At 36.4% G+C, this 22,274-nt stretch overlaps 1 protein-coding gene across 4 annotated transcripts in view; it reads right to left on the bottom strand.

The window, feature by feature from the left end:
• Positions 1-22,274, bottom strand: part of PDE10A (phosphodiesterase 10A) — a 354,429-nt gene that overhangs the window by 12,940 nt on the left and 319,215 nt on the right. For 3 of the 4 annotated variants that reach the window (XM_048296774.1, XM_048296770.1, XM_048296772.1), the window contains 9 exons: positions 19,051-19,193; positions 16,789-16,881; positions 16,018-16,204; positions 14,482-14,624; positions 12,397-12,480; positions 9,843-9,993; positions 7,127-7,282; positions 3,791-3,963; positions 2,572-2,683 (listed from right to left, as the gene is read on the bottom strand). In XM_048296774.1, coding sequence (XP_048152731.1) covers positions 2,572-2,683; positions 3,791-3,963; positions 7,127-7,282; positions 9,843-9,993; positions 12,397-12,480; positions 14,482-14,624; positions 16,018-16,204; positions 16,789-16,881; positions 19,051-19,193 — 1,242 coding nt within the window. The remainder of the gene's footprint in view (positions 1-2,571; positions 2,684-3,790; positions 3,964-7,126; positions 7,283-9,842; positions 9,994-12,396; positions 12,481-14,481; positions 14,625-16,017; positions 16,205-16,788; positions 16,882-19,050; positions 19,194-22,274) is intronic. The other variant, XM_048296771.1, reaches the window with a different exon arrangement.

Raw genomic sequence — 22,274 nt, 5'->3', positions numbered from 1 at the left:
AACAATTGCCTCATATCTCACAAAAAAAAAATCACAACAGACATATTTATACAAGCTTGTAATTCTGTATAATTGATGACCAACATATTATTTTGCTTGAATTGTAGCAGTCTGGGAAAGCTTCATGCAGAGTGATACAAAGGCAAAACTTAGTTGAAGACACTAGCTATACTGGGCTTTGGAAAAAAAAAGATCACTGTGACATACCACAAAATTGCTGCAACCTCTTCTAGAGCTATTGTCTTAGTTAATGATTTCATGAAGAAGAAATATTATAAAACACTCTGATTACACTACTCAACATATTAAGATGATGAATTCAAGTAGTTATTAGAAGCAGTAGTCTATCCTACTTTTACAACTGTAATATTCTATCCTACTTGTAGCTTATCATGCTGGTTTTGTCTGGGGTAGAGTTAACTTTCTTCACAGTGGCTGGCATGGGGCTGTGTTTTGGATTCATGCTGAGCACAGGGTTGATAATATCGGGGTGTTTTTGTTATTGCTGAGCAGGGCTTGCACAGAGCCAAGGCCTTTCCTGTTTTTCGTACTGCCATGCTGGTGAGGGAGCTGGGGGTTCATGGGAGACTGGGAGGAGACAGAGCCAGGACAGGTAACCCAAACTGACCAAAGGGACATTTCAGGCCATATGGCATCATGCTCAGCATATAAAGTGAAAGGAAGAAGAACATAGCAGAGACATTTGCAGTGATGGTGTTCATCTTCCCAAGTAACCAGTACATGTGATGGGGCCCTGCTCTCCTGAAGTTGGCTGAACCATGTCCATGGGAAGCACTGTATTAATTCCTTGTTTTGCTTTGCTTGTGTGTGCAGCTTTTGCTTTCCCTTTAAACTGTCTTTATTTCAACCCATGAGTTTTCCAGCTTTTAACCTTCAGATTCTCTCCCCAGTCCTGCTGGTGGGGGGGGGAGCAAGTGGCTGTATGGGGCCTGGCAGCTAGCTGGGGTTAAACCACAACACTCATGCAACATAACCATTCAATCTAGTCAAATATACTTTTCTAGAGGTAACCTTTTTCCCAATTAGGTAACAATTTCTGCAGTGAAACACAATCTAATCTTTCTATACCTGTGGCTGGATCTCTCAGCCATCCTGACTGGATCACAATATATTCAACTTCTCCTGTACCTCAATCAACCTCCTCTTAAAAGAGGATTCAATACAACACCTATTACAGAATTCAGTTACTGTCAATAAATTCTACTTTACATTTGCTCCCTGAAATAGCAATATATCAACATCTACCTTTATTAACTCATCTTTGGATTACAAAAAATTAACATCTGGACAGGTGCAATTATGTCCATAATTCCATCTTTACTATTTTTGAGTATGGAAAATCAGTTTGATCCTTCCTTCTCCACTGAGTTCACAAGATTTGCATTGAAAAGTCTGTTTACTTATTAGCAAAAAAGTTGAGTATGTAATCATTGAGGCATGTCAATATTATACCTCGATTACATCACTCATAAGAACACTCACTTTCCAGTACAGGCATTTCAGAAAGCGAGTACTGAACTAGATCTTTGAGTTTATACAGTCAGCATTTTTCAAATATTGTTGTAGTCTGGACTGTTTATAATTAACAGAACAAGAACATGTGAATACGCAATACACCCACAAGAAGCGCACATCTGGAATTTCATCATGAACATGCAACAGGCAGGATAACAATCTCCACACTATTTGCATGCTACATCAACTCCGTGGGCCTGATTTCTATTTTATGCCTGAGTAAAACAGAAATAAGCCCACTGAATACTGCAAGATTCCACAGGGCACATAAGAGAAAAGAAAAACACTTAATCATACACACATTCAATAATAGTTCTGAAAATACAATGTATCTCCTAAAGTTGCATAACTCCACTCTACGGAACAACCTCAGAATTTCTTATCCCCAGAGCGGTCACTTCCACTTTAAAAATTAAACAATTAGGATATTTACTCCTCAGCATAAGACATGTGGGAGACTGCATATTTATTTATGAACATGGTTACATTACTACAGTTCAGTGCCTTGTTTCAATTCTCAGTACACCTTAACGGTCAAGTAGCTTTCCATATATTGAAGATCCAGCTCTCTCTGAGACACTGTTGTTGATCTGGCTCACAGAGAAGCCTCAGAAAAGCTTTAATGTTTGTCATATTTGCTTTAGCATTTTCTGTAATCACTTGAAACATAAAACTATAGCTTTATGTTTCAAGGCAGCTGACCTGGAAACTGGTTTCATATTTTGCATTTCTACAAGTAACTAAAGTTAGTGACTACAGTTAGTGATTTCTTCTATGTTCTGTTGCTTGGTCACTTTCTGTTAGGACATACTTTCTACATTATCTTGAACAGAGAGAAAAAACATTGCCTGAAAATTAGATAGCTAACTCAGCTCTTTAAATAGCTTCCGAGTAAGCAACAAACACATGCATGCACCACTGAACTCTCTTTAAAACAAGTACACCAAGATATTGATTGAAAAATACTCATAGTTGGGTTTTTTCTTCCTGAATGCTTCCATTTATAGGGAGAGTAAGCAAAAGAATCACACATACCTCAGCCCAGAACTCTGCATATATATCGTTGGCTGTCAGTCTGGTAACTGGCCACAATTTTGTTACAGAACACAGATCACAAGCTGTCATCATCAGTCCAATCACTCTATCTCTAAAATAAAATAACATTAAATTGTAAGTTTGGAAAAGAATTAATGATCACTCTGCTAAGTTTTCATTTGCCCTTGCCCAGTTTAATCAGCAGCAATGTATATACACTATAAATTTTCTCCCACCTAGCTTGTTTCTTCCTCATTTATGATTCATTGGTAAGGCATGGCACAGACTCTATACTGTATTCCTTGTTGTATTCCCTTCATTGTCTGCAGAGTTCATTGGCCATCCTCTACACAATCACATACATTGACAAGGACACAGAGTGCCTGCCTGTTAAAACACTCACATGCCCCTCCATAATTTTCTGAAAATACAGTACAAGTCTACAAAAAGAAAGATGGCATATCTTATTGTTGCATTTATTTCTGTTCTTTAAAGAGAGAGGAAATATGCTCCAAAAGAGAGGAAAGACTACTTCTGAGTCTGTCTCAGATACTGTCATTGCTTTGTTGGAATGAATTCAAACCCTGACAGAAGAATCCAAGGCGTGACTCTGTCAAACGCTGACAAACCTGTTCACAGAGTAACTGAACATCATCACTGGTATTAAAATCATTATTAGAATAAGGCACACACACACACAAAAATCCTATTTAATCAATTTTATAGCACAAATCTATGGTTTGTGAATCTAAGTTTTATCAAGAAAACTGGCAATTTAATTTAAATTCACGTGTTTTGACCCAATGGAGAAATTAAGATGGCCCTTAAGGACACCTGCATCTTTGTTAATAATGCCTATTCCATGTGAAAAAGCACAGAGCTTGCTAACTTGCCTGCCAGTGTGATAGCAATCATTAAACATGTACCAACAGACAAATATACCAGAGGAAATACACAAATACACAGTATAATCAATCAATAAATGGCAAAGTGCACTTCCCCTACGTTAAGATAGAGGAGTCATCAGCCATATAAGGGTCAATGCAAATATAAAGCAATGGAAATTACTGTTACATATGTGAAATTTTACACACTGCTGGTCTTAGAGATCACATATGTAAGAAAATTACCATTCAGAGATAATCCTTTTAAAAAAAACAAAAGGGTTTCTCTTTCTAGACTAATGCCATTGGGATATACTTCTGGTTTGCTGCTTTACCTGTGTGTTTGGTTCTTAAGGTTTAATGCTCCCGTCTGATGCAGCTCCTCAAGCTGTTTTCTGTTTCCAAAATACAGGGCAAGGTCTGTGGCGATGATGGCTTTCCGGATGATCTCAAGTACTTGCTCATATTCACTGGAGCTCAGATTGGAGAAGACATTGTGCCCTTCCAGCTATGAAAAAGTAAAAAACCAATAAAAAGCACAAGCTCTAATTCTGAGATGATTTCAGTCTTTACTTCACCATACAGGTTGCAACAGTTTTACAGCCCAATGACAAGTTTTGTTGCAAATTCAAATGTTAATAGCCTGAAATTCCCTTTTTTTTTTTACTTTTCAAACACTGTAGTGAAAAAAACCTGTGACTAAGCCACCAATTTGTTTTTGGGACTGCTCCTTCTGAAGCCTAAAGGTATTACTAGAGAAAAATTATTGAAATCTTTTTCTTTGATTTAGAAGCACTACAGACACAGAACTTCCAGACAGTGCTGACTTGGAAATTTGTGATTCAATTCTGGTCCAGAGTTGGACCAGTTGCTAAACTGAGTACCTGATTCACTTAAGCCCAGTTTTGATACTGTGTAATATATAGTATGGATAAAGAAACACTGAAGTTAGAAATACAAAATAATTTTGTTTTCCTAGCGTTCCAAATGAAATGTGCCTGAAATTGCTGCATTTACTGACACGATTTTCTATATAAAAATAAAGTTAATTATTTTAATGTATATGAACATTTAGGGGAAAAAGCTGCTTTGTTCAACCTTAAGTTGAACGACCCATAAACTAAAGACAATGGTTTCCACTATGGAGGCTCTGGTAACACACCACTGCCATCAGTTTTCAATTTCCACAGTGTATTATTGATCATTTAACTGACAATATCCATGCTTCATGATAGCTAATGAAGCTATAGCATATTTTAAAAAGTCAAGACTATCTGCTCTCTCTAAGATTTGGAAAACAACTTGTCAAAACTCTTCCTACTGTTGAGAGGAAGCAGACCAAAAAAAAAAAAAAAAAGAGCTAGCCATGTCAAGGTGTGCACATTCAGAAACAAAAAAATATTATTAAACTATAATAAATGCAGATGGGTTTTGACATTTAATTGGCATTTGGCCTGAAGCTCAAAAAGTTTCCTTGACTTTCATCAAGTATTTACATAATTTGCTCAAAATAAATCCTCTGCAGTACAAATAGGCTTGGTTTCTCTCACCATCCGGAACGTAAACATCATTTTCCAGTACTTTTACTTAGACAAGTAGATTTATTGTGAATAATGAATAGAAAATAGAATCTATCTAAGTCTGAATGCTCCTTTGACAGATTTCTAAGTCATAGAACATGATGTTTAAAAAAAAAATTCAGAACATTTTAACCCATCATCAGCACTTTAGGAGTAAAAAATTACTACTACTAATTCTCACAATTTAGGGGTTTGGGGACCCTTTACTCCCCAACCTGGCTGTCTAATTCATGGGAACAGGCTATTTGTCCTAGTATTTAAATTATTCTGGATTCTACTCTTGGGCTTTAGAAGCTACACTCTCAAAAAGACCACTATGACAGCTTCTGTTCAGACTACTCAAAAGAACTGATTCTGTAAAGTGCTGACAGAAGCCACCAGTTATGAGTGTGTCACTTAGGCTTTTGAGTAGTACATACAAAGTACAGCTCCTAAGATTTTGTTCTTTCCCTGCTGAGCTAAAGCTAGTGAATAGAATCCTCTGTGTCCTAAGTATGGAGTACACTAGGAACTGCAGGTGGATGACCAAAGCAACTATAAAGTTTCAAGAGGTTAAAAGTACTGCAGGTTACTAATGTAAAATTAAAACTCACTCAGATAAACCCTAAAGAGCTTGGTGGGCTGGTTTGGCTTTTTTTTTTCCATCAGTCCAGGAATTCAGTAAGACTTTTGATTCAAACAAAAACCAGCAAGTCCAAAAGGCTGCTCTAGTCTGCATTTGCAGCTAATTACCACCAGCATGGGTGTTTCAGTGGCCAGTGACTAGAATCCACTCTACAGCCCTGGCCACTTATCTCCCCTTTCCTCACTCACACTGACAGCAAATCTAGGAGGTAGCAGGGAAGCAAAAGGGTTCCCTGCCTTGTTGGCAAATGGGATTTTCATCGATTACAACATTTCTGCCAGAAAAAAATGCAAAATGGTTTGGACAGTGAAGTGTTAATGACTCAGGAACATGCTCACTGTGCACAAATTCACACAAAGAATGAACACTAAACATCTAATGCCATACCACCACTGAAGGATTCAATTACACCCTTCTACATGAAGGAGCATTCAGAGATAAAGCTTCCATTCTGTGATTAAATGTATATGATACCTAAAACCATAATCACAAGATGTGCTTCTGAATGCAAGACAGAATATGTATTTTTCCTAAAAGGTGATTACATATTTAAGAAAATAAATATCTTCCCCTGAAAAACCAGAAAGAAAGAAAGGTTAACAATGAATTAGTGTCACAGTAGCAAGTTAAGGCTGAGTGTGCACAGAAAACTCAAACTAGTGAGCGCAAGTGTGGACTGGCAGCAGTTTCACAGGTAAGAGTACTCACTCTTCTAATTGAGAATTATAAAAATTTCATTCATGAGAAAATATGTGTGTGGCTGTGTAGCACACCTGTATTTTCCCAAAGTGTCTGCACGTTTTCTTGCAGTTTTTTCTTCATTAAACATAAAGACACATGACCTCATACTAAGAACTATCTTTCACAGAATATTACCTTACTCAGGTTTTTTTATTTCAAATTGTCAAGTAACAAAAAAGCAAAGGATAACATAATGAAATAAGTTTACAATTTTCATGCATGAAAAATTAAAACTTCCTCTTTCATGCCACACATTCAATGTTCACAGAATTTATTACAGCAGGTTTTCAAATTTCTCATACAAATTTTTGCCAGTACTTGAGTTTTTATTCAAAATTTCAGGATGGTTGAAGACTTTGTTGAAACACATTATGACAAAAAACTAAATATGTAACTGAGAAAATGATTTTTCATTTTCAGAGTTCCTATTCCACATGGTCATGGAAAAAAACTTCCACAGAACCAGAAGCCAAAAGCTTCAAAGGTGGGCCATAAGTAAAGACCCTCAAATACGCGATATTTTTTACAACTTCAAGATTCTGAGAAAGCTGTTTTGCTAATTGTGAAACCTGTCTTGCTGTAATAAATCTTCCACTCGTCTAAATGAGTACTATAATAGAGAAATTAAACTGAGCATGCTTCAGAAAATCTAGTGGGTAATGATGTGACTCCTACTTCCACCACTGAACACTAATGCACAGAACACACAATTTCAATAATCCTACCTGCAGGATGGACACAGTCTGCGAGAAGTGGTGCTGTTCCATTGTTGATGTGGAATAGAGAGCAGCTAAGGGATGATCAAATTTCTGAAGATAGCTGTTGCTGTAACCTCTGTGATCCAGGTCATGACACAGGCATGCAACTAAAAGACCCTTTCGCTACAAAAAAATTGACACAAGCATGAAAAGCAAGACGTATTTCCTGCCCCTAGATGTCACTCTCTACCCAAAATACGGTAGAAGTTGCACTATGCTCACACTGCCTTCAAAGAGCACATGTAGAAATATCCTTAAAAATGAGAGAAACGTGACAGTAAGGACATGCCGAATTGAAATTCTTGCTCCAATTGTAATTATATTATGCATTTAAAAAACCTTGTTTGACAATAACATACTGTTGGATGAACTCTGCTTCAGAAGAAATCAGTCTGGTTATCCACTGAATCCTTACCATGGTTATTAAAACAATAAAAAGTGCAGTTATTGAGGGAGAAGAAACATACAAGATGTATGATCTCCTGGTCAAGACAGATACACTGAAGTTCAATGCCAGACCTGCCTCTGCAACACTCCTAGAGATGTTAACCAAATCTCCTAGTTGAGTATTTTTCAAATACTGGACAATAGCAATTGCAAACAAATAAAGACAGTAACTGGGATTTTTATATACTTAATCCTTAATATCCTGAAGAAATGGAGTCCCTGAAATCTCTTTCTCAAAAGGTTTTCACTTAACTTATGTGTTTGGAAAACAAATTCATTAACGTTTATGACTCTGTCACTGTTGGCATGAAGTATCAAGAAAACGTCTTCAGAGACCTAATAGCTTCCTCTTATAATTGGTTCTGATAAGTGTTCAGTAAACAAGGATAAGGCTATAAAATGAAGCAGAAAAAGAATATTGATTAACCATCTATTAAGTGTGCAACATCAAACCTGGATACTATCCTAAGGGACCCATGATTCTGTGGAAAAATAGCAAACAATGATTTATGATTAAGAAATTAATGATGCAATTAAAAATATTATCACAAATACACTATGTGCAGAAATAGGGCTGCAGCAACACCAATTGTATTTCTGATTTTGAGACATTGACTTCTATTTTGAATTATGTCTTTTCAATAGTTCATCTTGTATATTTTTAAAAAGCATATAAAAATCCCCAGGTGATGCAGCAGCACGTGTCCACACAGATCCTCAGCAGAAGTGGAACCCTTAGGAGCATAACACAGACCTCCATCACTTGAAATTGCACAGTACCAGCTTGTCCCAGTCTCCATGTCTCAGGAAGTCATTCTTGTCTCAGTCCTACAGGATTATACAGTGCCCAATAACAGCGCTCTTGACCTCGTGCCTACTGTCCCTGCTTGGATCCTAATTCTTTAATCACTGAAAACTGCTGGATCTATTTGTCTCCAGATCAGTGTCTCCTTTACAGTGTTTTATACTTCTCTTCCCATCTAAATCTACTGAGGTTTGTGTCAGCATCCCTCACCTGAGGTCAGCCCATAGATCCCCAAACTTTCTTTCAGCAGTTTCCTGTATTCTTGTCCGATTATCAAGAAAGAAGACTGCTGAAAAGCTGGGACACTGACTGGAATAAGACACTCAAACAGATGAAGGCTGGCTGGAGTTTGCAGGGAAAAAATACTGTTTCCGTCTCTCTTAACAGCTGTCTTTTTTGCTCTCTCTTTCTTACTCTGCATCTCCAAAGAGATGGGGCTTACCACTTGGTTACTACTGAATGTTATCAGAGTTTTAAAAATTCTCTGAAGCTGCACTCCACAGATTTTTGTTGTTAAAGGAATACTTAATTTTTTTTTTCCAAACTTGCATAGCTTGGCCAAATATGCCTGGCACATGCCTCTTTCACATTTCAGTGTCAACTTTCAAGTCTTTCCTTTACAGCAGGATAAACTATACCTTTTCAAAAGAAAGATCGCCAAATTTAATTTTAGTCTTATACACTGAACAAAACTTTGATTTCTACTAGCATGTCTCTTTTAAAGAGCCAAACAATTATGCCTGAAATTTCCCCAAATGGATCAACTTGAGGAAGTTAACAGAGCCTGGAAAATTACAGCCCAAATGGATAATATTTGGCAGTTATACATAACTGAAAGTAGGTTCTCTGAGTCAAAAGTTTCATGTAACATTAATAACAGACAGCACCCTCAGTTGTACCTACCATTATTCAGAAGAAAAACAAGTGACAGTTTTCCATACTGTGTATTAACATTCTAAGCCTTCCATTTTACTATTTATCTTTTCCATTTAGAGATCAATTTAAAGTTTGGCTCTTCTCCTTTACTCACATATGTCAGCCATCTCTGCAACCCTTGTCCTCCTATTCAGGATCTCCCAGACCTCACAGGATTCAAGACCCAGGGTGTTTCCCTCCCTCACAAGAGATCTGACAGTTAGTTAATAATTAAAGACTGTGGTTGTAAGTGGGCAGGGAGGACCACAAAACTTAGACATGGATTTGTACCAAATCTACACTGCTTTTTTAGGGGCAGTCCTGGAAAACATGACTAGGATTAGGAATGAGAGTAATCGTCCTCCCTCAAACTCTTTACCCACATCCATTCCTCCATGAAGACCTTTACATACACTCTGCCCAAACTGACAAAAAAACTCTAGCACAGAAAATATACTTGTACAACAGCTGATAGCTCTGATGAGGTGTGGTAACTGATACCACCATGTCACCTACCTCTAGATCAGTGAAAAGGCCCTGGTTGTTCTGCAGGATGGCATACATGCAATGTGCGACGGTGACTGCATGCTTCCAGTTGTGGTAGGGCACGCGGCGATAATTCTTCTTCACAGACATAGTAAATCGACACAGCTTTTCAAGTTCAAAGCTAGGAAGAAATTAATTCGGTCAGAGACAAGAAATAAGAACAGGGAAAAACAAGCAGCAGAGGAGAAAAGATGGTCTTTGGTTTACCCTTCTTGCTAGGATTGACTCTCACTGTGGATGACTCATTGAATGACATGGAGAGTCACACAAGTTTGGCAAGGACAGAGGAGCGTGGACACCTGACAATGCTCTTAGTTTAATCTGTTAAATTCGGGAACATAAGTCATGCTACCCAGCTCAGTCAACACAATTGCATGACCTTCCCTGCTCCCAGAAACTTGAAGTGATTTCTTTCAATTGCTTATTCAACTTGAAATATAGTGCAAGTCTGCATCTAATGGACAATTTAAAAACATGATTTGTGATCAAAACAGAAAATTCAGGGTTTTTTAAGCAAAGGACATAGAAGAAATAAACCTGTTTAAATGGAGATGCTCCATATTGACACTGTGAAAAGAGGAAGATTTTATTTTTCCAATACTTTTAGATTTTTTTTCCACCTTAGCCTAACAGAACTGAAATTCACATCTCTCGGTTTCTTCACTTCTCACCAAACAAAATTTTGTTAAGTCCTAAGTCAATGACTTTTTCCCTCATAAAAAGGCAGTTTTACTTTATTCTCATTTTTTTCCCTTGTTGCTGCGATTTAAGTTCCACGTTTTAAGAATTTCTTGGGTATATCAGGAAAGTGGTACTAATGTTCTAGTTTTGCAGTACTCGTGAGGTGAGAAAAAAGCTGAATGTTTCTGACCTATGTGTAAAAATGCAGACACATCTACTACATGGAAACAGGCAGAAATGTGTATTTCTACAGTTGCATGCTGAGCAATGGAATTATTATTCTTGGCCTTAATCTGACATTAGGAAAACCAGAAGCATACTGTCTTTCAAAAAACTTTAAGCTTTCTTTTTTAATTTTAAAAAGTCAGAGAGTGACAGAACTATTGTTTAAAGTAGTACATAATTCATAATTCAGAATATCACAGTAGTCACTTCCATCTGCACCCAATCTCAACTCAATGGTTATTACATGACAGTACAGTTATAGCTAAAGGGAAAATCATTATCTGTGACACATCAAAGTGGAATACTATTACTTCGTCCGCTGCTGTATTTTGCATACTTGATTAAAGCAGTAAAATATTATTGCTTCAGAAGAGCAAAGAAATTGTAGTGAGTATGATAGAATTTTCTCTGAAATCCTCCATGGACAGGACAATTATACATTATATAGGTAAATACTTTAAGGCACAACCTTACTTCTCAATATATTAAAATCAAATTTTAGTCTTAAAATTCTTGGTTTTTTGTCAAGGGTTTGAGAAGTTTTGTTCTTCCAGAAATTAAATACAAGTCCTGTTCCAACAGTCTCCTTTTCAAATATTTTCCTCACTTTTGTTTCCTTAATTTGATATGTGAAAGATGAGGCTCATTTGAAAAACATCAAGTAGATACCAATTCTTTCTCATCAAAGCTACACCTTGAAAGGAAGAGACTGGGAGTCAGAGAGAGAAGAGAACAGACCCTGACTGAAAATATGACCCCCAATCCTGCATCCACAGCCATTCAGTCTGGAATGGAAACATGCTAACTACTCTGAGCAGTAGAGAACTGTTTTTACAAGTCATCCACTCTGCAGCATTGAGGAAGATTGAGAAAGACCCTCTGGTTTGACTACACTTTGAGGGCATGGAGATTCATTCAGTTAGCAAGACAAAATGAAACACCAACAAACATTTCCTGAATGTTTCTTCCTTTTGTAGGGATGTACTTCCCCTTTCAATTGACCATTTATAGATTTTTTTTCCATAATTTGGAGCAGCTCCTTTCTTTCAGCAATGGGCCATACTTAGCCAAGAGGCTACTGATCTTGGTAATGATAATGAACACTGAGAGAAAGGACAGCAAATGAAGCATTCAATTTAATTTAATCACATTCAAAATTAATGCACAACTATGCAAATAACTGATTCACTTAGCAAGATAAAGATCTGATCTTAGTTTACTTTTACCATATACATTATTAATTTCAGCAACTATATATTTGAAAAATCAGTTTTCATGCACGTTCTCCCCTTTTTGGGAAGACTGCTTTTTGTCTTTACCATCTTCTGTCTGAAAAGCAACCTCATCTCAGAACTAAACAATTTTTCAGTATATTGGAAGGCCAACTGTTTGGATGATATCACAAGCTCTTTAACCTGACTGTTCCTGCATTTTATTAACCAAGGACCAAGGAGCTGGGACATGAAATCCAGCCTGTTTATTACACTCCTGTACAGACCAAACATAGGAAAAAAACATCAAGGAACACAGACCTTGAATTAGAAAGCAATTATCTCCAAAATTATTAATAAATAAACACAGAATTAACAATTAAAGAAAGAAATCATATACTTCATACCAGGCTGTCCCACAGGACTGATGAACCATGTAGACAAAAATGGCAGGCCAGACATCCTCATATGGACTGATATCAAAATGGTATCTAAGAAGAAAGTTTCAGCTTAGTAAAGACAAATACCTTTTCATTGTTACTAAAAACAAGTGAAAATGACTAGGAAATGTATACCCAGCAAGTCTCACTTCTTTCTGAATACACACAGAAAACTGAATTTACAGGCTATATTTTTCAGTAATGTTAAATTACGTATTTCTGCTAAGGTCCATGAAGCTAGTTTTATACAACCATTTAGTAATTAATTTATGTTGGAAAAGACCCTTATGATCAAGTCCAACAGTTAGCCTTTGGCTTTGTTTACTTAGCAGAAACATATATCTTTATTTAAGGATCTGCTGATTAAATAATAGACAAAAAAAAAATTCTTAGGGACAATGAGAGGCTTACAGGCATTCCTAAAATATTCTGGACTTCCTTCCCAGGAATTGGAAAGATGGTGTCTCTAAAAATATATTTACTGGATTTTTTTCCAATAATTGCTGTCATAAATTGCATAAATTGCATGAGACTCGCTCTAATTTTGATAGAGGAAAAAATCAGTTTTTACTGGCTCATAGAAATCAAGCTGAAACTTCGAAAATTCAACTTTTAATACCATATTTTTTATGCTTCATTACTTGAAGACTTCTCTCCTCTTCTGATACCAATATTTAGGGCTAATTTTAGGGACCCAGGACAGTCAAACTGTTTTTCCTTCAATTATTAATTAACCTTTTCCCTGCACTTTCTGTGCTGTGAGTCCTCTATTTCTTCTCCATGAAATCCACCTAACTGCTTGCCATACTGAAGAGCACAGCAGCTGTGAGAGGACTGAAGGTAGATGAATTGCTCGGAAAATGGTTAAATGTATTCTGACTGCTTGAACTAAAGGATGTTAATATAATTTAGAATGAAACCTGTCATCTTTGCAAGTAAAATTCATTTTTGCTGAGGAGGTGGGTTATATAATATCACCTTACAAAGCACAAGAAATTATATTGCAAAGAATAAGCTTCTATTAGGGTGTAATCCTGCAAGCTGTTAATGCTCTGGCATTCAAGCAAATCACTTCAGCATGTAATGAACTTTAACTATAAGCAGTCCCTGTTAAGCACAGGCTTTCACATTGCTCACAGCTACAATGCTCAGCGCCGAACAGAAGTGAACGAGCTCTGGAGATTAGGTTTAAAAAGACAACTTAGATTTTGTGACTCAATAGCTGATTTTAGGCACGTGGTTACTGGAGTAGAATTTATTGTCCTGGACCTAAAAGAGCGACTTAAAAATATGATGACTCCCATTGTTAGCGTTGAGTGGGGACTGGCCATTAAAATAGAGATGGAGGTACATCTTCAGCATGTAGCAGCTGAAAATAACTAAATTATGTCAGAGAAAGCCTAAAAGGCTGGATGGGAAGTCCTCCTCCAAAATTAGGCTGCAACTCTACACTCTAGTACCTGGGATTTGTAACATTGGGTTTTCATTTGCTCTTCCTTCTATAAGCTCAAGGAGATGCACAACACACACACACAAACATACTTGAAACTCACAAAAAAACCAAACGCCCCCTACACAAACACCCCAAAACCAAACCTAAAAAACATACACAACCCAGAAAATTCCAGGAACAAGCTGGGATGTATATGTTTAATTCTAGATCATGTCCAAGGGGATGGGAACATGCATTTGGTCATAAGCTTGGCTTCCTCTCTGGCACTGAGCTGATGGTGACTTGGGACTATCAGAATGAAAGCACATCCCTACAAATCCTAGGTAAAATCTAATGCTTAAAGCAACTACTGCAGCTACCCATGCCTGTGGAAAAATTCTTAGTGCGTGTAATTTTATATCTTTGATAGGTAAATTTTGTTCACGGGTCATTAAGTATAACTGAATATAAGAAAGCCAGAGATAAAACCCCATGATAGGGCAGTTCATGATATGGTAGTTCAATAATAAAAGTTCTTCCTACAAAAAACTCCACTACAAATAGGAAAAAAAAAATTAACAGGCTATATACAACTGCTGCTACATTAGAAAAATACTTACAGCTCAATTTCTTTATAAATATGTGGAGGCAGTGTACAGTGCATGAGGTTTTGCCACTCTTCAGCTGTACAAACACTATGGTAGGATAGCTTCTCCATCGTTACACGGTAAATACACTCTGAATGACGAATTCTGTGGTACATCTGAGAAAGAGAGAGAAGTCATGCATGAATGTGGAATTTTAATAAAGAAAAAAATTATTTCCCATATTCAAGCACTGATTATTAAAATACACATCTGCAAAAATTACAGTGCTTTTGGCTGCACAACTTCACACATTAGAAAAGCGACAGATTACACTGAATTCAGTACTTCTGGAAAACTAGGCCTTCTATCACATCATTTGATCTCCTCACTCAGGTAAATATCTAAGGCTCAGCTGACTTTTCACTGCATGTGAGCTCTCCCAAGGAAAAGAATCAAAGTTCAGGAGTCAGAAACAGAGCTAAGTCCCCTGCAAAATTCTAACAGACAGAAAACCTACACCAGGGCACAATTCATATTTTCTGCCACTGTATGAATTCTATTAATTAGTACAAATTACTGCTATCTATGCTCAGTAAAAGGTATGTGAGATGTTCATCATACCTACATTACTATTCAGTATGAAAAATAAGCACAGTTAATTACTGAGAGGTTCAGACAGTTGTTGCAGACATGGCATGGTTTGCAAACATGTGGGGACATTACAATGTGCTAGTAAAACAATCCTCTGGAGCAGTGCACCCTGCATGGTAACATTCACCGTCTAAAAAGAGTGAACTTACACACAACTGAGTGTGCATAGTCCCAAGTGTAATTTATATGCAGGCCATTCTACCTGCCTTGACCCACGTGAAACAACTTGAAGTAACTGGTAATAAAATTTGCTGCCCCACTGTACCAATAGCACAATATTGGTAAAATTCCTTAATGTAAATCACCAGGCTTAACTGGCTTTGCATTGTATTTTACCTCCCATGAATATATAACATAGTTTTTCTGCATTGTCTTTTTATTGAATTTATTGCATTTTTATACTTGTATAGTAATGATCATTACATTGCTAATTTTTCCCACAGGAATAGTAAATTTTGAGATGATGAAGAGTTTGAAGACGAAAATAGCCATCCACTCTTATCTAGAAGCATGGATAATTATAAGTATGTACCACAGCATTTAAGTGTAAAAATTGATCTTTAAGTATTAAGCATGTGGAATTGAGAGAATATATGGCATCTCCATTCCCCAGTTAAATTTATAAAATACAATCTGAATTTATAAAATAAATAATAGCCATACTTTCTAGTGAAAAAGGGAAAACAGATATTATTCACATTTCAGAGCTTGCTCTCTCAGTTTAGCTACACAAAATAGATATATCCAGAGTATGGTTATTTCAAATGAAATCCCTGTCATCCTCTTAAAATAGAATTATTCACCAAGGAATTCAATGTTATTTCAATGAAACAAACTTACGAATAATTTCAATAATCTGTAACATCAAAATACTTAAGTATTCTCATTATAATTTACAAAATTGTAAATAAAACTTACATTAGCACAGTGTAAGGCTAAAGCACAAAAGACTGCAAACATTTTAAAGTTGTTCTCATCAGTTTTAGAGAAGGCACTTCCACTTATTTTGTTCACCATCTGCACAACACCTATTACACTTCCTCGGCTGACAATAGGCATGCACAGGATATTTCTGGTTGTGTAGCCTGTGTAGAGGTCTACTTCTCTGGAGAGCCATGAAGGAGAAAGAAAAAAAAGAAAAAAGTTAATATCAGTTGGTATCTATTCCTTGATTCTCACAAATGTTGATGTACACTGTACTGAATTGTTTTAAAGTAGACCGAATTAGTACCTGAAAGAATTTCACCTCCAAAATCCTCAAATACTTCTATCTACTGTATCATACTTAGAAAGAACTTTTTAATCCTTTAATAGCCATTTGCAAGACAAAGAATCAATATTGCCTCAAACACAGAGTTAAAGAACATTCAGGTATTCTTAGGCATGTTATTTGGTAGTGAACTGTTTTTTCTACCCTGAAACTAATGAGATTGCAGGGAGACTAATAATGAAAATCAGCAACAATCTAACTATATTTTCCCCCATTATATTAATATTTGATAAAATAATACTTTTTATTTGTACCTTAAAATTATCTCTGATGGCTAAAGCATTTAAATAAATATCTAAAAGTTGCCTCCTCATCAGAGGACCACAGCTCCATGAATGCATCTGAATATGAAATTTAAGTAGTAATTTTATGTAAAAGGTTTGGTGATCTATCTTCCCTTCCAATGATCAACACCCTACCTGTTAAAGCGTGGGTCTGCATAGGCATCAGGGATATTAAGGACTTCTCCTGTTCTTGCCACTTGACCAGCTATTCCTTTTTCTATAGAAAATCTGGAGAAAATAAAAATGTGTATTAGCGAAAATACGGAAAACACATTTTTCCAGTGGAGTCTGTCTTGGGCACAGTAATGGGTGTTCCCAACCAGCGTCATTTTCTTGCTTTGAGGAGAAAAATCTTACAAAAACTAGTAGTACATAACAAAATAAAAAAGCACATCCTAACAGATACTTTCTGAAAACATTTTATATAGCTACATAGTTTAATACAAAACATGCCATAACATGACCATTTTAGTGACAAAAATTCGAAGTCTTCATAACCCAGGGAGTCATCCCTAACAAATATAACATTTGTACAGAACCTGAGACTTGTGTTTACATTTAAAAGGTATTGATTTTGTTATGACTTTTACATATTCATTGTTTCTTTAGACACAACAAAGGCAACATGGAACTTATTTCTTTGGGTGGGATGTGTGTGTGTGTGTGTGTATTTGATAACAAAATTTTGGAAAAAGACCAGTGGAAAATTCATAGCTAAACATTAGATGCATTTGCCATGTAGACTTTGGAATGATTAGCTTGTTTCATGACAATCAAACAATGCCATGGTACTAACTGCATCCCTTATTCACCACAAGGAAGTTACACAATTATATTCCTAAATTGTATCAGAAAAATCCATACGTCTGTCTTGTGAGTAAATAATTTTCAATATTTAGACATAAAGTAGTTATGACATACAAGCAGAAGATAATTTATGGAGAAAACCATGTAGAAAGAATCATATGTGGAACGCTTTGAAGTCTAAATGTACTCTGATAGTACCCTGATGTCTGGTACTGAAGTCAGTGATAAAGCTGTCAGGATTTCATCCTGCACACCTGACTTTGAGTTAGATTTTTCTGTTGCTTCTTATGATAGGCACATCACACCAACTTAAGACTCCTTCCTGATGACTCATTCAGTGTCACTTTTTTACAGATATTTAAGTTGCACTTCACTTTCAGTATACAGTACCTGTGAAATGGCTCACACCTTTGCACTTAGAATCAACATTTCAATAACATACAGAAAAGACAGAAAGATATAAGCAAGAAAAACAATTATCAAGAAGGAGTAGGAAAGTGCATGTTAAAGCAGGCCAGCTTCTTTAATTTACACCACCTCCTTGCTTGTCAGTACGCAAATTGCACCAATTTTGACTCCTTCCATTCTCACTCACACAATGGTAAGTGGGAGTAAGTTTGTCTAAAGGAGTTTTAGTGAAAACATGAATCACATCTTATATTGGCCCAGAACTTTAAAAGTATAAGGAGGAAATGAAAAAAGTTCTGATAAAAATCAACGCTGAATATTTTAGGAAAAATTTAGTACAGGATATTTAGTCACACACTTCTTTCTTTTAAGAAGCTGAACATCTGAAACCTGCATGCCTTTGAAAATCTTAGTCTGGAGCTGTTAGGGATTCATAATTTTTGAAATGTGAAAAGCACCATATTTACTTTGTTGTTTAGCCTCTTTTATTAAAAAAAGTGCGTAAGTGTAAAAATTAGGTACCTGTGACATGAAGCAGAAACACACATAAATTTTAGTCAGGGAATCCTGTGTAGCCATTACCAGACAATATATATTTTCAAATTCACCACTTCAAGCATTGTTCAGTATCACAATTCATTAAAAGTTTGAAAATCTAAATTCACATGAGAAAAGTAAAATTAAATTACTGAACTTGAAATCTTCAAAACCAACGACCAATCCATACTCAAGTCTACATTTGCCTAATCCATCCATAAGAAGTGCAAATTGTGATTTCCTTGCTTTGGATGTGCTTGAATCACACAAATTTTAATTCCTCTTGGGAACACTCTTGGGAAAAAAAGTCCCAAACTGGCAGACTACGGATTAGGTGCACTATTACCTGCACCTTTACCTACCTCAGAACACCTCTGTTTTTTTCCCAACATGATTTCCAAAAGGACCGCCTCCGGAAGACGGCATTTCCAGGAGTGACGTTATAGCTTCAGAGACGCTGTTTCGATGGCACTGCAATGTCATTCCCAGAAGTACTACCTTCTGGAGGCGGGTCCTGGTGGGAATGATATCACAGTATGACAAGTATTGTCAGGGTACCTGCAGATAGGCACAGAAACTGGGTAACAAAATGCCTGCACATCCATAGTTAAAACGAAACTGCACTCTTCTGTTAGCTATTCTTACCTTATTTCTTTGGTCTTCTTAAAGACAGGTTTTCCATCATTTTCTTCTCCAATATCAAAAAGGTCTGAATACAGCTCCTTATTTTTGTGGTCAACCTGGAAGAGTGCACACCTATCTGCATTCACCAGGTTTTTTGCATATATCTACAGACAAAAAACAAAACCAGTGTTAACGTTCATGAGTTGGATTATCTCCAGTCATTTACCTGATAAAAACATACATCCGTGTACAATAAAAGTTTTGAGAAGCTATCCAGTATGGAAATCAGTTTGAAGGAGCAATCTTTTATGATACAATTCAAAAGTAAAATCTTGAATTCAATATTGTTTTTGTAAATTAGAGTGTTCACTTTGAGAAATACAGGAATATCTTCAGAGACTTGAAAGTTTCCTGAAAGAAAATAGGCTTTCCTACTTAATTGTTTTTCAAGGCTTTTCAAAACGGTACCTTTCCTCCCTCTATGTTTAGATGCTATTCATCTTTACTTGATTTTAAATAAATAAGTTAGAACAATACATAAGAACAATGTTGACTTTTTGCCTTCATCTTCAATGTAAATATATTGGTATTTAATATCCACCAAAGACAGACAAAACAGAGAGGGTAGTGTTTGCTTCTAAAAAGCTAAGCGTCCTTGTAATACCTAACAATGAACAAATGATCCTTGTGGGTCCCTTCCAAGTGAGAAATATTCTGTGATCCTGTGATTCTGTCGTTTGAGGTATCACTATGGATTGATCTAGGCAGAGGGTTAGGAAATGGCTGCACCCTCCTGATGTCAGGGACAGTACTTGCACAAGAGGTGAGACTTAGAAATTCTGCATGAACTAACCAAAGCCCAAAGGTACCAGCCACAGCCAAAGAAGTACCCCAGTACAGGAACAGACTTGCATGGTCTCTATCTTACTTTGAACCAACTAGTTTTATCTTAGCAAAAACAACTCCCAGGACCACTGACTGTCAGAACAGAATCTTGTCCTGGGAACAGAACAGCTCTTCACTGAAGTATTTCTCATACATACAATAGTCTTTCTGAGAAAAAGAGGAAAGAGTGAGACAAAAATCAAACAACGATCACTATGTTAACTTAAGATGGCAATATGCGGGCACAAGAACCGGCTCTATCCAATTCAGATAGGTCTCCTATGTTTCTTATCTGCTCAGAAGGTACAGTAACTGCATGGCATCTGATCTGAGGTGGATCTCTCTCCACTTTATATATAATACCTACCTAGTCATTCATCTACAGAAAGAGGCTGACAAAATCTTAGTATACGATGCATGCAGTTGGCATGTCTTACGGATTCACAAGACTTCCATATGAATCATCTCCCCCCACCCCTTCTCTCTTGTCTTTAAAAAATGAAAACAAAACTATAAAGTATTTCATTTCACACTAATGCAGATGGAAAAATGTTAAACCTTGAAGAAAAAAACCCATATGAGATGAAAAATCATTAGCCGAGAGACTCTAGTTCTATGTCATATGAGGGGAACTGAACAGATACCATCTAGCCCAACTCCAAAACATGGAGGGCCCTCCCATACAGGCAGAATCTGTGTCCAGGAAGATTCTGTTGTCTTCTACTCCATTTACTCCATCAGAGCAGTAGAAAGTCAGGGAGACTGCAATCTAAGAGGTAAGATTTGTGCAATTTTTCCCCCTTTGAGCATTAAGAAATTTAAAGATGTCAACCACCTGGACTGCTTATCCATTTGCTCAAAAGAGAGTAAATAGAAACTGCCAAAAGGACAAGGGGTCCAGTAAGTGCTTCTATTCAGATACTGTATTAGATTTCTTTATAAAATCAACAACACAGTGTTGATTTTATACGATTAATCTTTCATGGTTTAATGCATATGACTCAAGAACTTACCTTGGTCATGACTCATGCTTTTCAAAAATGATTACTTAAACAGTACTAATTGAGAAATACTTACTGGGATGAGAGAGTTTTACTTCTCTAAATCCCTTGCTCAAATCCTGACCAGTAGTTGAAGAGGATTATCAGTACAAAAAGTATGTTCTGCATTGACAATGGGGAAGCCAGGGACCATGTTTTGCATAAGCTGCTTGTAACTACTCAAGCATATTGGCAAGAACTTGAACATTTACTTCCCTTCCTTGCATTTGCATTCAAAAACACCCTTATACTACTAGCTTTGCTGAGAGATTTTGATGAAAATAAAAATTAAAAGAATGGAAAGAAACAGCCATATTTTTTTCTTTGGTATTGCGGGAACAAATCAAACCATAAGTGCAATCACCAAAGGTTGAAGTAGTGAGGTGAAACTGAGTTCTGATCTTTTATCACACTGAGACACAGAATAAGCCATATAATGATAAAATCACACTCCCATAAAATGGCAATAAATGTACAAACACATAATTCAGTTAATTGGCTCAAGAAAGAGACAACAGCTATAGCTTAAAAGGAAGCTGAGTATGAAACATCACACAGGTTAAAATACAGAATCATGATGCAGCCAAATGTAGGAAAAGACGATGAAAGAGTAAGCATATTTTACTGCCAATTGTGTTTTCCACCAGATCTCTATTCACAGGGAAGAACAGGGAAGAATATCAATATTTGTTCTCAATGCCATATGTTATGTTATACAGCTCTTTTAAATGCTAAGCTATTTTTAAGCAGTTCATTTAAATTGGAAAAGCCAATGTGCAGAAATGTGTCCTATGTGCAGAATTCTTGACTGTGTACTAACTAGAATAACACAAACACTGCAGAATATTTTCCATTACTAATTCACGTTTCTAAATAAAACCACTTTAATGTTGTTTGCATTCTAACTTTGCTGTCTTTGAATAGTCTATCTATGAATATCACTTTGAAGAGTGGGGCACATATCAGAGTACTGTTGGAAAGTAACTTTTTGAATATGCAAATTTTAAACAATGGTATCACAGACCTGATTCAGGTTTACGCTTAGGAAAAAGAACTGCAGAATTCAATCAATGAGCATAAAGCTAAAAAGCATTATTCACTTATCAAACACACAAAACATGTTCTAAACAGCTAGTCCATGCACACTTGTTAACACTATTCAGGAAATAATTCTGAATTCAAAATTGGTTTAGAAACTCATAAACTGCTTCTGAACAGTACTTAAATTCACTAATTAGTTATTTCAATTGGAAGAACTAACCACTTGGCTTTAGTGGTTTCTATGAAACATTGACTGACTGTCGCTCTAGTTATGGGAGT

Source organism: Corvus hawaiiensis, chromosome 3, assembly GCF_020740725.1.
Source record: "Corvus hawaiiensis isolate bCorHaw1 chromosome 3, bCorHaw1.pri.cur, whole genome shotgun sequence".
NCBI lineage: Eukaryota > Metazoa > Chordata > Aves > Passeriformes > Corvidae > Corvus > Corvus hawaiiensis.
Note: the sequence above shows the minus strand (reverse complement) of the source record. Positions and strands in the feature narration are given on the sequence as shown.